Genomic DNA, 15,596 nt, shown 5'->3' on the forward strand with positions numbered 1-15,596 from the left:
GCCACTTCTCTCCAGAAAAAAACATCAGGGACCGACTGATATTCTGCAAAAGGTACAGGGAGTGGACTGCTGAGGACTGGGGCAAAGTCATTTTCTCTGATGAATCCCCTTTTCGATTGTTTGGGACATCTGGAAAACAGCTTATTCGGAGAAGAAGAGGTGAGCGATACCACCAGTCTTGTCTCATGCCAACTGTAAAGCATCCTGAAACCATTCATGTGTGGGGTTGCTTCTCAGCCAAGGGAATCGGCTCACTCACAGTCTTGCCTAAAAACACAGCAAATTCTCCCAACCGTCCAAGAACAGTTTGGCGCCCAACAATGCCTTTTCCAGCATGATGGAGCACCTTGCCATAAAGCAAAGGTGATAACTAAATGGCTCATGGAACAAAACAGAGATTTTGGGTCCATGGCCTGGAAACTCCCCAGATCTTAATCCCATTGAGAACTTGTGGTCAATCATCAAGAGACGGGTGGACAAACAAAAACCAACAAATTCTGGCAAAATGCAAGCATTGATTATGCAAGAATGGAGTGCCATCAGTCAGGATTTGGTCCAGAAGTTGATTGAGAGCATGCCAGGGAGAATTGCAGAGGTCTTGAAGAAGAAGGGTCAACACTGCAAATATTGACTTGCTGCATTAACTCATTCTAACTGTCAATATAACCTATTGGTACTCATAATATGATTGCAATTATATTTCTGTATGTGATATAAACATCAGACAAACACTAATAAAAACCAGAGGGCAGCAGATCATGTGAAAATATAATTTTGGTGTCATTCTCAAAACTTTTACTGTATGTAAACCATGTCTCATATCATGTCGGGTTGGTGAAGGAGAGAGCAAATGCCGGCAATTGAATTACCGGCTTTTAAGCTATCTAGCGCTGCATTAAATATATATATATATATATATATATATATATCTCCCTGATATATATATATATATATATATATATATATATATATATATGTATATATGTACCTATTCTATGTGTATATATCTACTCTAATCTAACCTGTCAGTGTGATTTTACTGTACACTGCGCTGAATTGCCGGCTTTTCAATGGACACCAGTGCGTAAAAATCGTACAGCACTCGCATGGTGCGAGTGCTGTGCGTTTTTTTTCTCGCACCCATTGACTTGCATTGGCGAGTCTCATCTGAGAATCGCAGCAATACGCAGCATGCTGCGATTTTTTTCAGTCCGATTTTGGCTGAGAAAAAAAAAAATCGCAAATGGAATGTCACCTATTAAATAACATTGGTCCCAGTGCAATCCGATTTTTTATCGGATTCACTCGTCCGTTTTCCTTGCAAGTGGAAAAGAGGCCTAATACTTGGTTGCACAACCGTTAGCCAAAATAACTGTGACCAACCGCTTCCGGTAACCATCAATGAGTTTCTTACAATGCTCTGCTGGAATTTTAGACCATTCTTCTTTGGCAAACTGCTCCAGGTCCCTGATATTTGAAGGGTGCCTTCTCCAAACTGCCATTTTTAGATCTCTCCACAGGTGTTCTATGGGATTCAGGTCTGGACTCATTGCTGGCCACCTTAGAAGTCTCCAATGCTTTCTCTCAAACCATTTTCTAGTGCTTTTTGAAGTGTGTTTTGGGTCATTGTCCTGCTGGAAGACCCATGACCTCTGAGGGAGACCCAGCTTTCTCACACTGGGCACTACATTATGCTGCAAAATTTGTTGGTAGTCTTCAGACTTCATAATGCCTTGCGCACGGTCAAGCAGTCCAGTACCAGAGGCAGCAAAGCAACCCCAAAACATCAGGGAACCTCCCCACCATGTTTGACTGTAGGGACCGTGTTCTTTTCTTTGAATGCCTTTTTTTCTCCTGTAAACTCTATGTTGATGCCTTTGCCCAAAAAGCTCTACTTTTGTCTCATCTGACCAGAGAACATTCTTCCAAAATGTTTTAGACTTTTTCAGGTAAGTTTTGGCAAACTCCAGCCTGGCTTTTTTATGTCTCGGGGTAAGAAATGGGGTCTTCCTGGGTCTCCTACCATACAGTCCCTTTTCATTCAGACGCCGACGGATAGTATGGGTTGACACTGTTGTACCCTCAGACTGCAGGGCAGCTTGAACTTGTTTGGATGTTAGTCGAGGTTCTTTATCCAACATCCGCACAATCTTGCGTTGAAATCTCTTGTCAATTTTTCTTTTCCGTCCACATCTAGGAAGGTTAGCCACAGTGCCATGGGCTTTAAACTTCTTGATGACACTGTGCACGGTAGACACAGGAACATTCAGGTCTTTGGAGATGGACTTGTAGCCTTGAGATTGCTCATGCTTCCTTACAATTTAGTTTCTCAAGTCCTCAGACAGTTCTTTGGTCTTCTTTCTTTTCTCCATGCTCAATGTGGTACACACAAGGACACAGGACAGAGGTTGAGTCAACTTTAATCCATGTCAACTGGCTGCAAGTGTGATGTAGTTATTGCCAACACCTGTTAGGTGCCACAGGTAAGTTACAGGTGCTGTTAATTACACAAATTAGAGAAGCATCACATGATTTTTTTTTTTTTTTTTTAACAGTGCCAATACTTTTGTCCACCCCCTTTTTTATGTTTGGTATGGAATTATATCCAATTTGGCATTAGGACAATTCTTTTTGTGTTTTTTTAAGACAAATTAAATGAAGATAATAACAACAAAGAATTTGTGTTTGCAATCACTTTCAAGAAGAAACTGAGTATTATCTGACAGAATTGCAGGGGTGTCAATACTTTTGGCAACAACTGTATCTTGGCATTCTTAGTTTTTTATGAACAATATATTTGTATTTCTTTTCTATATAGGTGTTTTGATCAAAAGATCATATCTGCACCAAAATGGTATTAAAAATGTCAGCTCGGCACGCAAAAATTAAGCCCTCACCCAGCCCGAGATCAAGAAAAATGGAGACACTACGGGTATCAGAAAATTGTGCAGTTTTTTTTTTTAACAAAGTTTGCAATTTTTTTTCACCACTTAAAGAACCTAGACATGTTTGGCGTCTACGAACTCGTAATGACCTGGAGAATCATAATGGCAAGTCAGTTTTAGCATTTAGCGAACCTAGTTTAAAAAAAAAAGCCAAACAAAAAACAAGTGTGGGATTGCACTTTTTTTGCAATTTCGACACGCTTTTAATTTTTTTCCAATTTTCTAGTACATGACATGGTAAAACCAATGGCGTCATTCAAAAGTACAACTCGTCTTGCAAAAAACAAGCCCTCACAGGGCCATATTGACGGAAAAATAAAAAAACATTATGGCTCTTGGAAGAAGGGGAGCAAAAAACGAAAATGCAAAAACGAAAAAAGCTCTGGGGTAAAGCGGTTAAAGTAGTCTGTCATTTTTTTCAATTAAAGGACTTTTTTCTTGGTGTCGGTGTTTTCATACAGTGTGACGGGGTTAGTTATGGGGCATCTTATTGACGCCTCTCCATTACTAACCTTGGGGCTTGATGTCACTTGACTATACAAAGGTGACATCAACCCACCCAAATATCAACCCACTTGCCACCGCTACAGGGCAAGTGGGAAAAGCCGGGCAAAGCGCCAGAATTGGCGCATCTAATAGATGTGCTTTTTCTGGGCAGCTGCGGGCTGCTATTTTTATGCTGGGGGGGCAATAACCATGGCCCCTTACCAGCCTTAGAATACCAGCCCCCAGCTGTCTGCTTTAGCAGGGCTGGTTGTCAAAAATGGGGGGACCTCGCGCCGTTTTTTAAATTATTTAAATAATTAAAAACTACAGTGTGGGGACCCCTCTATTCTTGATAACTAGCCTCGCTGAAGCTGACAGCTGAGGGTTGCAGCCCCCAGCTGTGAGTTTTGCCTAGCTGGTTAACAAAAATACAGGGGAACCCAAGCCACATTTTTTTAAATTATTTATTCACAGCACAGGAGTAGCTGATGAATACTCCAATCCGCCGCTTCTGCTCTCGCGGTTATTAGCGGCAACAGGTGTCGGATGATGGGAGCAGTTGTCCCATCAGCTGACACCAGTGACCGGAGATAAACTTACCTCTGATCACAGCTGAGCACTCACGGACTGCGGCTCTCTGACCGGCAGGGATGGTTTCACCGCCGATTAGAACCGGTGTTTGTAGCGCTGTAATGCACAAGACAGCGCAGCAAACACTGGATGTTCGGGCCCCTCATTCAATGGAATGGGGTCCGGGTACTGTTCTGGTACCCAAACTTTTTGTAACTGTTCAGCCGAACCCACCGAATCCGAACATCCAGGTGTCTGCATCTTTAATTCCTGGGTAGTAGGACTAAGAATGGTCCCTGGCTAGTAGGGCCAAACGCGCTGTCCTTGAGTAGTAGGGCTACTAGTGATTTCCCTGGGTAGTAGAGCTAAGAGAGCTGTTCCTGGGTAAAGGGGCTGAGAGCTGTCACTTAGTAGTAAGGCTAAGAGCACTGGCCCTGGGTAATAGGGGTAGGAAAGCGGTTCCTGGGTAGTAAGGCTAAGAGTGCTGTCCCTGGCTAATAGGGCTTAGAGAACTGCGGTTGAGTAATAGGGCTAAGATTGCTGTCCCTGGTTAACCCTGCTGTTCTGTTCGGTCTGGGGAGACCTATTTTGAACTTTGGTATTTTTTGGGGTGTTCAAGATGCGGTTCTGAAACTTGTGGTTGATTGACTTAAATGAGGATGGGTCGGTCGGCCACGGGTTTCAGAGCCGCATCTTGAATATTTTAAAGAATATTGAAGTTCAAAGTCGGTCATTTTTGACCAACAGAACAGCAGGGTTAATAGGGGTAACAGATGTTCTTGGTTAGTAGGGCTAAGAGTGCTGTCCCTGAATAGAAGGGTGAAAACCACTGTCCCTTGTTTAAAAGAGGTAAGAGAGCTGTTCTTGGGTAGTAGGGCTAAGAGTGCGGTCCCTGAATAAAAGTGCAAAGAGCGCGGTCATTGGTTAATAGGGGTAAGAAAGCTGTACCTGGGTAATAAGGATACCTGGGTAGTAGAGCTAAGAGAGCTATGCCATACCTCAGAGTCCAAGATGGACTGCTCTCTATGACAAATACTGGCTGCGGATTAAAAAAATGGAACGATACAAAATTGCTGGCTGGCTGTGTTCTTTGTGTACCTTTTTTTTACCTGCTGACTGCTTGCACTAGGTTCACTTTTTGTTCTGGCTCACTGCGTTCAGTTTGCAATGGCTGCATTCACTTTGTGTGACTGGCTGCGTTCTCAGCCTTTAATATTTTGCTGGCTAACTGCATTCACCATTTGTACAGACGTACACTGTTCATTCAGATAGCAGCTGCTCCTTTTGCTGCATCTGCTCAGATTCCAAGATGGCAGCTGCCTCCTATGCCAGTTCCGCATCCTCTGCTAAGCACAGATGTCAGCTGCCATCTTAGATTTTGAGCTGTGGCGCATGCTTCAACACTGCTCCGACTGGATTTCCACTTTCCCTGTACGGTGAGCCGGTCAGAGCAGTGTCCTGCATGGCAGGCTTTTAGTTTGACACCTATGTTCTTTTTGAAAGGCTTTCTTTCGGTTTTCATTTATAAAAGTATATTTGAAAGATTATTAAAATTGCTTGCTCTACATTATTTAATAAGAATTAAACTGACAGTTATGCTTTAAGGTTTTGCTTTCATACCATAAAACCACTAATAAAAACATGTTTTTATTTTGTGAGAGCTGTAAAATATTTTAAAAAATGTTGGCGTGTGACAGAGCTGTTTTCGGTATGGTGTAAACAACAGATGGAACACATCTGATATCACATTTCTATATGCTGCTGCTATGGCAACCATCAGCACCCCCACAGTCACGTTGTGAGGTTGGTTGTCGACGGGATACAAAGGGAAACCCATTCCCTCTGTTAATCATCTAAATTATGTTGGCATTGATAGCTGCATATAAGGGGTTAAATGGCCATCATCAATGCTAGTACTAGTGATGAGCGAGCATGCTTGGGTGCTAACAGAGTGACTTCAGGGTACTCAAATACTACAGTGCTCAAAAAAATAAAGGGAACACTAGAGCAGGAGAATATAACTCCATGTAAATCAAACTTCAGTGAAATCAAACTGTCCACTTAGGAAGCAACACTGTTAGACAATCAATTTCACATGCTGTTGTGCAAATGGAATAGACAACAGATGGAAATAATTGGCAATTATCAAGACACACTCAATAAAGGAGTGTTTCTGCAGGTGGGGACCACAGACCACATCTCAGTACCAATGCTTACTGGCTGATGTTTTGGTCACTTCTGAATGTTGGTTGTGCTTTCACACTCGTGGCAGCATGAGATGGACTCTACAACCCACACAAGTGGCTCAGCTAGTGCAGCTCATCCAGGATGGCACATCAATGCAAGCTGTGGCAAGGTTTGCTGTGACTGTCAGCGTAGTGTCCAGAGGCTGGAGGCGCTACCAGGAGACAGGACAGTACACCAGGAGTTGTGGAGGGGGCCGTAGGAGGGCAATAACCCAGCAGCAGGACCGCATAGGCTAGTTTCACATTTGCAGTTAAGTCCGCAGTGTATCGTCCACAACCGCATGCAAAAACGCATGTAAACGTCTGATAACGCAGCGTTTTTTTTATCCGCATCAGCTTACACATGATGGTAAAAAAACGCAGCGTTTGCATGCGGTTTTACATGTGTTTGCGCTTTTTATGCGCATGCATTTGATATTTCCAGAAGGGTGTGTCTTTAATGGGCATGTCTAAATCAGTTCCTGGACATGCGCAGTCCGAAGTACGCAAGCGCATCAAACACATGCGTTCCTATAGACAGTAATGCATTTTTTTGCCACATTCCTTGTGCTAACAACTGCATACGTTTCTAGGCGGCAAATTGACGCTTCTAAAATTACTACATGTAGCGTTTACCGCGCCAAGCTGCAGACGACAAAACAACGCATGCGTCGTTAAACGCGGCAAAATGCAACCAATCGCAGACACCTGTGCCTCTAATGTTAAAGATAGGAATACACGACGCATGCGGAAAATTGCGGCACAATCGCTGCGGACACAACCGCAAGTGTGAAACCAACCTAACTCCGCTTTTGTGCTAGGAGGAACAGGAGCACTGCCAGAGCCCTGCAAAATGACCTCCAGCAGGCCACAAATGTGAATGGTCTGAGGGCCCAACCTCCACAGATGGGGTCGTGCTCACAGCCCAACATCGTGCAGGATGATTGGCTTTTGCCACAGAACACCAGGATTGGCAAATTTGCCACTGGCGCCCTGTGCTCTTCACAGATGAAAGCAGGTTCACACTGAGCACGTGACAGAGTCTGGAGACGCCGCAGAGAGCGATCTGCTGCTTGCAACATCCTTTAGCACGACCTGTTTGGCATTGGGTCAGTAATGGTGTGGGGTGGCATTTCTTTGGGGGGCTGCACAGCCCTTCATGTGCTCCCCAGAGATAGCCTGACTGCCATTAGGTACCGAGATGAGATCCTCAGCCCCCTTGTGAGACAATATGCTGGTGCGGTTGGCCCTGGGTTCCTCCTAATGCAGGACAATGCCAGACCTCATGTGGCTGTAGTGTGTTAACAGTTCCTGCAAGATGAAGGCATTGAAGCTATGGACTGGCCCGTCCGTTTCCCAGACCTGAATCCGATTGAACACATCATGTCTCGCTCCATCCATCAACGTCACATAGCACCACAGACTGTCCAGGAGTTGGCAGATGCTTTAGTCCAGGTCTGGGAGGAGATCCCTCAGGAGACCATCAGTCGCCTCATCAGGAGCATGCCCAGGCATTGTACAGTAGGGAGGTCATAGAGGCACGTGGAAGCCACACACAATACTGAGCATCGTTTCCTTGTCATGAGGCATTTCCACTGAAGTTGGATCAACCTGTAATTTGATTTTCCACTTTGGTTTTGAGTATCATTCCAAATTCAGACCTCCATGGGATATTCATTTTGATTTACATTGATAATTATTAGGTTTTATTGTTCTGAACACATTCCACTATGCAATGAATAAAAACTTGCAACTGGAATATTTAATTCAGAGATATCTAGGACGTATTTTAGTGTTCCCCTTATTTTTTTGAGCAGTGTATGTTCAAGCCCCCCACGGCTGCATGTCTCACGGTTGTTAGGCAATCCATACCGGTGATATGCTGCCGAGGGGCCACAAACATAGTATTTGAGCACCCCGAAGTCACTTGGTTAGCACCCGAGAGTGCTCGCATAATGCCTCATCTGAGAACGTTCACACATCACTAGTTAGCACCAATTATGGTCTTTGCAGCGCAGTGTAACCTGAAATACACAGCCAACACCTGCTGCACAGTCTCGATTCAGCTCCTGGAGGCACTGTAGGGAGACTTGACCGCCAGCGAAACGCCCGAATATAAATGTATAACAATGATGCACAAAGCCCACCAAGTACTGATCTATATTTACAGTTGGTGGTCCAAAAGGGTCAATGAGGAACCAAGCATAAATGTATGCTTTAAAGCGGTCCTTTATACAGCACTAGACTGGTTTTCACAGGTGTCACACTAGGTGTCTTTCCTTATCCCCAAATTTAATTTTTAATAGAATACACAAGTGGGGAATAAACATATCAACTTTATAATTTACTTTGACACAAATATGCCTGAATCTGTAGCTTGAATTGGTACCATTTTGGGTACACATGATTTTTTTTTGTCACCATACAGTATAAAGAATGATGATTTAGACTTCTTCCCCTATAGATGCCATGTTGATGTTAAAACAGACCTATGGCCGTAAATGGATGAACAAATCAGATTAAAAAAAAAAAATACGTAGGTAACGTGTCATTTTTTTCACATGTGCAAAAACAAAACAAAAAACACCTCACATGATGTCCAAATGAGGTCATACACTGAGACAGACATAACCATTAGTGATGAGAGAGTATACTCGTTGCTCGGGTGATCTCGTAGTATTTGTAAGTGTTCGGAGATTTAGTTTTTGTCACCTCAGCGGAATGATTTACGGCTGCTAGACAGGCTGAATACATGTGGGGATTCTCTAGCAACCAGGCAATCCCCACATGTACTCAGCCTGGCTAGTAGCCGTAAATCATTCAGCTGAGGTGACAAAAACAATCTCCGAGCAGTCACAAATGCTCGGAGATCACCCGAGCAACGAGTATACTCGCTCATCACTAATAACCATGACATGGTTTTGTGGACCGCCAACCCAGAGGCCATTGCCACACATCCAGAAGCCAGACCAATACCCCATGACCATGTTTCAAACAGACTTTCAGAGCCCATGCCACCACTATACCATTGTAGTACAGCAATGTATGTTATGTTCCACTATACTTTGTCATAACAGAACTTCATGGAGGGAGAAAATTAGTACAATTACAGTAATCAAACTGCCTCTATGATTAAAAAAAGGTTTATCAAATATGTTTATTTAATAAGAGTAATCCACATTGAAACAATGCTATAAAAGCTTCTCCAAGAACTGTGCAGCCTTAGGCCATGTTCACACGTTGCGGTTTTTACTGCGGATCCACAGCGTTTTTGACGCTGCAGATCCGCAGCAGTTTCCCATGCGTTTACAGTACAATGTAAACCTATGGAAAATAAAATCCGCTGTGCACATGCTGCGGAAAAAAACGCGTGGAAACGGAGCGGTTTATTTTCCGCAGCATGTCAATTCTTTGTGCGGATTCCGCAGCGGTTTTACACCTGCTCCATAATAGAAAACCGCAGTAGAATCCACACAAAAATCGTGGTAAATCCGCAGGAAAAACGCAGTGTTTTTGCCCTGCAGATTTATCAAAATCAGTGCGGAAAAATCCGCACACCATTGCGCAGAATGTGCACATAGCCTTATTGTAATTTTTGTGTGTGAGCAGGGTAAAGAAAAATGTTTCCATTAGGCTTTTTCATAAAGACCCTCTCCTGCACACACCGACAGTCATTTATGCATCCTGTGTAATAAGAACCCATGATGCTGTAATGCCCAGCCTTGCTTCATGCGTTCTGCACATCACTATTCAACAAATGCAAGTGCTGTTTTTATAATCAGCCAAAGTAAAAGAAAACCTTTGCATACATTAGATAGGTCATCTGTATCAGATTGGTGGGGGTCCACTGATCAGCTCTTCTTGGTGCCTATAACAGGGGCAGATGTACAGTACCCAGACAATACACAGTTGACAGCTGTACTGTTGAGCAGTTAGGCCTTTTTATAAGTAGTCCTGTTGAATTTGATGGCATCAGTTGACCATCTAATGTAAGCAAGGACCCCCCCCCCCCCCCTCTGCCCCAAAAGATTGACAATTATGAAATATCACCGGCAGCACGGTGGCTCAGTGGTTAGCACTGTTGCATTTCAGCACTTGGGTCTTGGGTCTAAATCCCACCAATGACAACATCTGAAAGGCATTTGTACGTTGTGCCTCTACAGTGCTTCGGAATTAATGGCAGCTATACAAGTAAAATAAAGAATCCTTTATTCCGTGGCAGATAAACTGCTGTCATGATTGTTTCTCTCCTCTCCCCTTGGGAATTCAAGGCTTGACCGAATGTTCTTGACTGTAGTGTGTGTGTGTGTGTGTGTGTGTGTGTGTGTGTGTGTGTGTGTGTGTGTGTGTGTGTGTGTGTGTGTGTGATTGGAGAGACTGCTTTCTTCTGAACGATCGTTTGACCAAAAGTTGTCTCATGTGTACGACCAGCTTAGACAAAGAATGATTTGGAATAAGGAGGCAATGATTCACACATACTTGTTTAATTTAGAATTTAATTTGCTTGTCTACATAAAGCTATGTGAATTCACAAAACAAACGTTGCTGAACATTATAGTCAATGTGATAGACGGTCAATACAACCTAAGCAGCCACTGTCACGGTGGACACACAGACTATGACAGGCTGTTTAAAGCCCCGTTTATGCTCCTTCCTGGGGCTGACTGGCACTTTTAACAAGACATTTTGACATGTCTAGGAAACAATTCTCCACAAACTTTGGAGAGAAGAGGAGGTAATAATCCTTCATTTACTACAGCATACTACAGTATAATACAATTACAAAAACAACTAGCTAGCAGAACGTTGTATCACAAAGAAAATGGTGTGTTTAGTGTTTGGACATGATATACTTTACAGGACAGCTGAAATGACACTAAAGGAAGATGATGCCGCTTCACTGGCTTATTTTCCTTCCTGGGTTTTCTTCCTCCAGCAGGAACATTAAAAATATTAAGTTAAATAACAGTAATCAAAAAGGATTTTCATTCCAATATGCAACAGGGATTTGGAGTCAGAAATTTAACTGCCTGATTATAAGGGAAGCGCAATTTTTTATTCGAGTGTCAAGCACATACTATGAAAAACCCCTGTCCTTAACAAACCTAATAGTCTAATTGTCTTCTAGAATTTACAAGGCCTAAATGTTTGAAAAACAACCATACACGAGCAAATGATTGTTATTCCCATGCCAACATGATGCAAACAAAAAGTATTTCTAGAGACAATATCACAGTTTCATTAATCCGACAGCCATAACAATCAGAAAAAAGGGCAGAAAGCAGCAGGGAAGCCCAATGCCCTCCTCAGTTTCCTGCTACAACTTCGAGATCTCTACAGCCGGCTGTGACCCCCCCTCCCGTGGTATTTCCATATAGTATTTGTCAAACAATCTGAATATTCGGTTATAAATGTGCTTTTCTACACCCTGGTACCCAAGGAGTCAGCAGGTGGAGTAGGATACTACAGGGGCAGATACTGAAGAAACATCTAGTCTAGACATTATACATGATTTACTATTAAAGTGTTAAAAAAAAACAACAAAGATTGATACTTAAAAAAGGCTGAAATTGTATGGTTATCTCAGGAATCAGTACCCTGCTTTACCAAGTATAGGCTTTGCTGACTCCATAACAGAGTACAACATGCAAGACTCTTCCCATGGAGATTTTGGGTGTACTTTAGTGATTCGAAACAATCCACATTCATTACACCCATCACATTTACAGGGAGCAATATTTTCACTACTATTTGACAGAGGCAATCACCTAGGTACATATATTAAAAGTGATGGCTTATAGAGGTTGCCACAAGCGTTACATACAGCTTTGGCAACACGAAACGCAATAGCTTCTAAAGTCCACGCAAAAGACAATTCAACTGTAAACATCTGAATGTGGAGTGTAAGTGCAAGTCTTCAGCGAAGGTGGAGGGAAAGTCCAATGTTTGCAGGTGCAAGACTCCAAGCCAAAAAAGTGTGGAAGTCTTGAATTCATGCCATTGAGTGTTCTTCTGTGCACACGTTTTCACATGGTAGTCCAAATAGAAGAATTTTCCTTGATCAATGGATAGGAATAGGGATGTCCACACCATAGTGTGAAGTAATGCATTTGCAAATTAAAAAGCCTGTGCAATTGATAATGGGAAAGCCTCCAAAATCCAAAAAGCACCCAATAAACCACAATGTCCTCAATTAATTCCCAACGTGCAAGTACGTAACAAGATATGAAATACTTAGAACTCTACTTTGCAAGCAGGGAATGTCTCCCCCTGCATGGACACACTGCTGGTGCTACCCAACACAGTGATACCTAGGGACTGTTGCAGGGCGTGCGTTTCCTCATACCAGGCATGAACGGTTGGCGATTCAAAAGTAGGAATCAGTGTAACCTGTGAACAGAAAAAGCAGGCAATTAAAAAAGAAAAACAATCAAATCAAAATCGAATGCAAGTAAATAACGCTGGCTAAAAGCATCCATCTGTGTAAGTTTAACCCCTTAGTGACAGAGCCAATTTGGTACTTAATGACCAAGCCAATTTTTGCAATTCTGACCACAGTCACTTTATGAGGTTATAACTCTGGAACGCTTCAACGGATCCCGCTGATTCTGAGACTGTTTTTTCGTGACATAGTGTACTTCATGTTAGTGGTAACATTTCTTCGATATTACTTGCGATTATTTATGAAAAAAACAGAAATATGGTGAAAATTTTTAAAATTTTGCAATTTTCAAACTTTGTATTTTTATGCCCTTAAATCAGAGAGATGTGTCACGAAAAATAGTTAATAAATAACATTTCCCACATGTCTACTTTACATCAGCACAATTTTGGAAACAAAATTTTTTTTTGTTAGGGAGTTATAAGGGTTAAATGTTGACCAGCAATTTCTCATTTTTACAACACCATTTTTTTTTAGGGACCACATCACATTTGAAGTCATTTTGAGGGGTCTATATGATAGAAAATAATGAAGTGTGACACCATTCTAAAAACTACACCCCTCAAGGTTCTCAAAACCACATTCAAGAAGTTTATTAACCCTTTACGTGCTTCACAGGAACTGAAACAATGTGGAAGGAAAAAATGAACATTTAACTTTTTTTTGCAAACATCTTAATTCAGAACCATTTTTTTTATTTTCACAAGTGTAAAAACAGAAATGTAACCATAAATTTTGTTATGCAATTTCTCCTGAATACGCCAATACCCCATATGTGGGGGTAAAACACTTTTTGGGCGCACCGCAGAACTTAGAAGTGAAGGAGCGCCGTTTGACTTTTTCAATGCAGAATTGGCTGGAATTGAGATCGGACGCCATGTCACGTTTGGAGAGCCCCTGATGTGCCTAAACAGTGGAAACTCCCCACAAGTGACACCATTTTGGAAACTAGACCCCTTAAGGAACTTATCTAGATGTGTGGTGAGAACTTTGAATGTTCAAGTGCTTCACAGAAGTTTATAATGCAGAGTCGTGAAAATAAAAAGTATTTTTTTTTTCCACAAAAATGATTTTTTAGCCCCCAAGTATTTATTTTCACAAGGGTAACAAGAGAAATTGGACCCCAAAAGTTGTTGTCCAATTTGTCCTGAGTATGCTGGTACCTCATATGTGGAGGTAAACCACTGTTTGGGCGCACGGCAGAGCTCGGAAGGGAAGGAGCGCCGTTTTGGAATGCAGACTTTGATAGAATGGTCTGTGGGCATTATGTTGCGAGCAGAGCCCCTGATGTACCTAAACTGTAGTAACCCCCCACAAGTGACCCCATTTTGGAAACTAGACCCCCCAAGGAACTTATATAGATGTGTGGTGAGAACTTTGAATGCCCAAGTGCTTCACAGAATTTTATAATGCAGAGTCATAAAAAAAAATATATATATATTTTTCCACAAAAAAGATTTTGTAGCCCCCAAGTTTTTATTTTCACAAGGGTAACAAGAGAAATTGGACCCCAGAAGTTGTTGTCCAATTTATCCCGAGTACGCTGATGCCCCATATGTGGGGGTAACCCACTGTTTGGGCGCACGGCAGAGCTCAGAAGGGAGGGAGCACCATTTGACTTTTTGAGCGCAAAATTGGCTGTCGTGTTTGGAGACCCCCTGATGTACCTAAACAGTGGAAACCCCCCAATTCTAGCTCCAACCCTAACCACAACACACCCCTAACCCTAATCCCAACCTGATCCATAATCCTAATCACTAACCCTAACCATAATCACAACCCTTACCCCAAAACAACCCTAATGTCAACCCTAACCATAACCCTAATCAAAACCCTAAATCCAACACACCCCTAATCCTAATCTCAACCCTAACCTCAAACCTAACCCTAATCCCAATACACCCCTAATCACAACCCTAACCTTAACCCTAATCCCCAAACCTAACCCTAATCCGAAGCGTAACCCTAATGCCAACCCTAACCCTAATACCAACCCTAATCCAAACCCTAATCCCAACTCTAACCCTAACTTTAGCCCCAACCCTAGCCCTAACTTTAGCCCCAACCCTAAGGCTACTTTCACACTTGCATCGTTTGGCATTCGTCGCAATCCGTCGTTTTGGACAAGAAACGGATGCTGCAAATGTGCCCGCAGGATGCGTTTTTTGCCCACAGACTTGTATTGCCGACGGATCGTGACGGATGGCCACACGTCGCGTCCGTCGTGCACTGGATCAGTTGTGTTTTGGCGGACCGTCGGCACAAAAAAAACGTTCAATGAAACGTTTTTTTTTGTACGTCGCATCCGCCATTTCTGACCGCGCATGCATGGCCGTAACTCCGCCCTCTCCTCCCCAGGACATAGATTGGGCAGCGGATGCGTTGAAAAACTACAGCCGCTGCCCACGTTGTACACAATTTTCACAACGTGCGTCGGTATGTCGGGCCAACGCATTGCGACGGCCTCGTACCGACGTAAGTGTGAAAGAAGCCTAACCCTAAATTTAGCCCCAACCCTAACCCTAAATTTAGCCCCAACCCTAGCCCTAATTTTAGTCCCAACTGCTGTTCTCCTGCCGGCCAGCAGATGGAGACAGATGGCGGGCGCACTGCGCATGCGCCCGCCATTTTCTTTTGCCGGCGGCCAGGAGGAGCAGCAGGAGGATCCAGGGACACAGGTGAGTATGATAGGGTCCCCGAATCCCCCTATTTCTCTGTCCTCTGATGTGCGATCACATCAGAGGACAGAGAATTACACTTTACTTTTTTTTTTGCGATCGCCGGTAAACAGTTAATTACCGGCGATCGCAAAACAGAGGTCGGTAAAACCGACCCCGATCATGCTCTTTGGGGTCTCGGCTACCCCCGGCAGCCGAGACCCCAAAGATTCTCGCGGGGCCAGCCGGCGGGCGCACTGCGCAAGTGCCC

At 43.2% G+C, this 15,596-nt stretch overlaps 2 protein-coding genes across 3 annotated transcripts in view; one reads left to right on the top strand and one right to left on the bottom strand.

Moving 5' to 3' along the window:
- The window catches only part of LOC138649125 (acetylgalactosaminyl-O-glycosyl-glycoprotein beta-1,3-N-acetylglucosaminyltransferase-like), a 207,653-nt gene that overhangs the window by 150,596 nt on the left and 41,461 nt on the right, over positions 1 to 15,596 (top strand). The gene's annotated exons all lie outside the window — the stretch shown is intronic.
- The window catches only part of MAP1S (microtubule associated protein 1S), a 110,172-nt gene continuing 105,280 nt past the window's right edge, over positions 10,705 to 15,596 (bottom strand). For both annotated transcript variants that reach the window (XM_069739267.1, XM_069739276.1), the window contains one exon: positions 10,705 to 12,616. In XM_069739267.1, the coding sequence (XP_069595368.1) occupies positions 12,461 to 12,616 (156 nt within the window). In that variant the 3' untranslated portion in view covers positions 10,705 to 12,460. The remainder of the gene's footprint in view (positions 12,617 to 15,596) is intronic.

The sequence above is a fragment of the Ranitomeya imitator genome, chromosome 1 (genome assembly GCF_032444005.1).
Source record: "Ranitomeya imitator isolate aRanImi1 chromosome 1, aRanImi1.pri, whole genome shotgun sequence".
NCBI classification, from domain to species: Eukaryota; Metazoa; Chordata; class Amphibia; order Anura; family Dendrobatidae; genus Ranitomeya; species Ranitomeya imitator.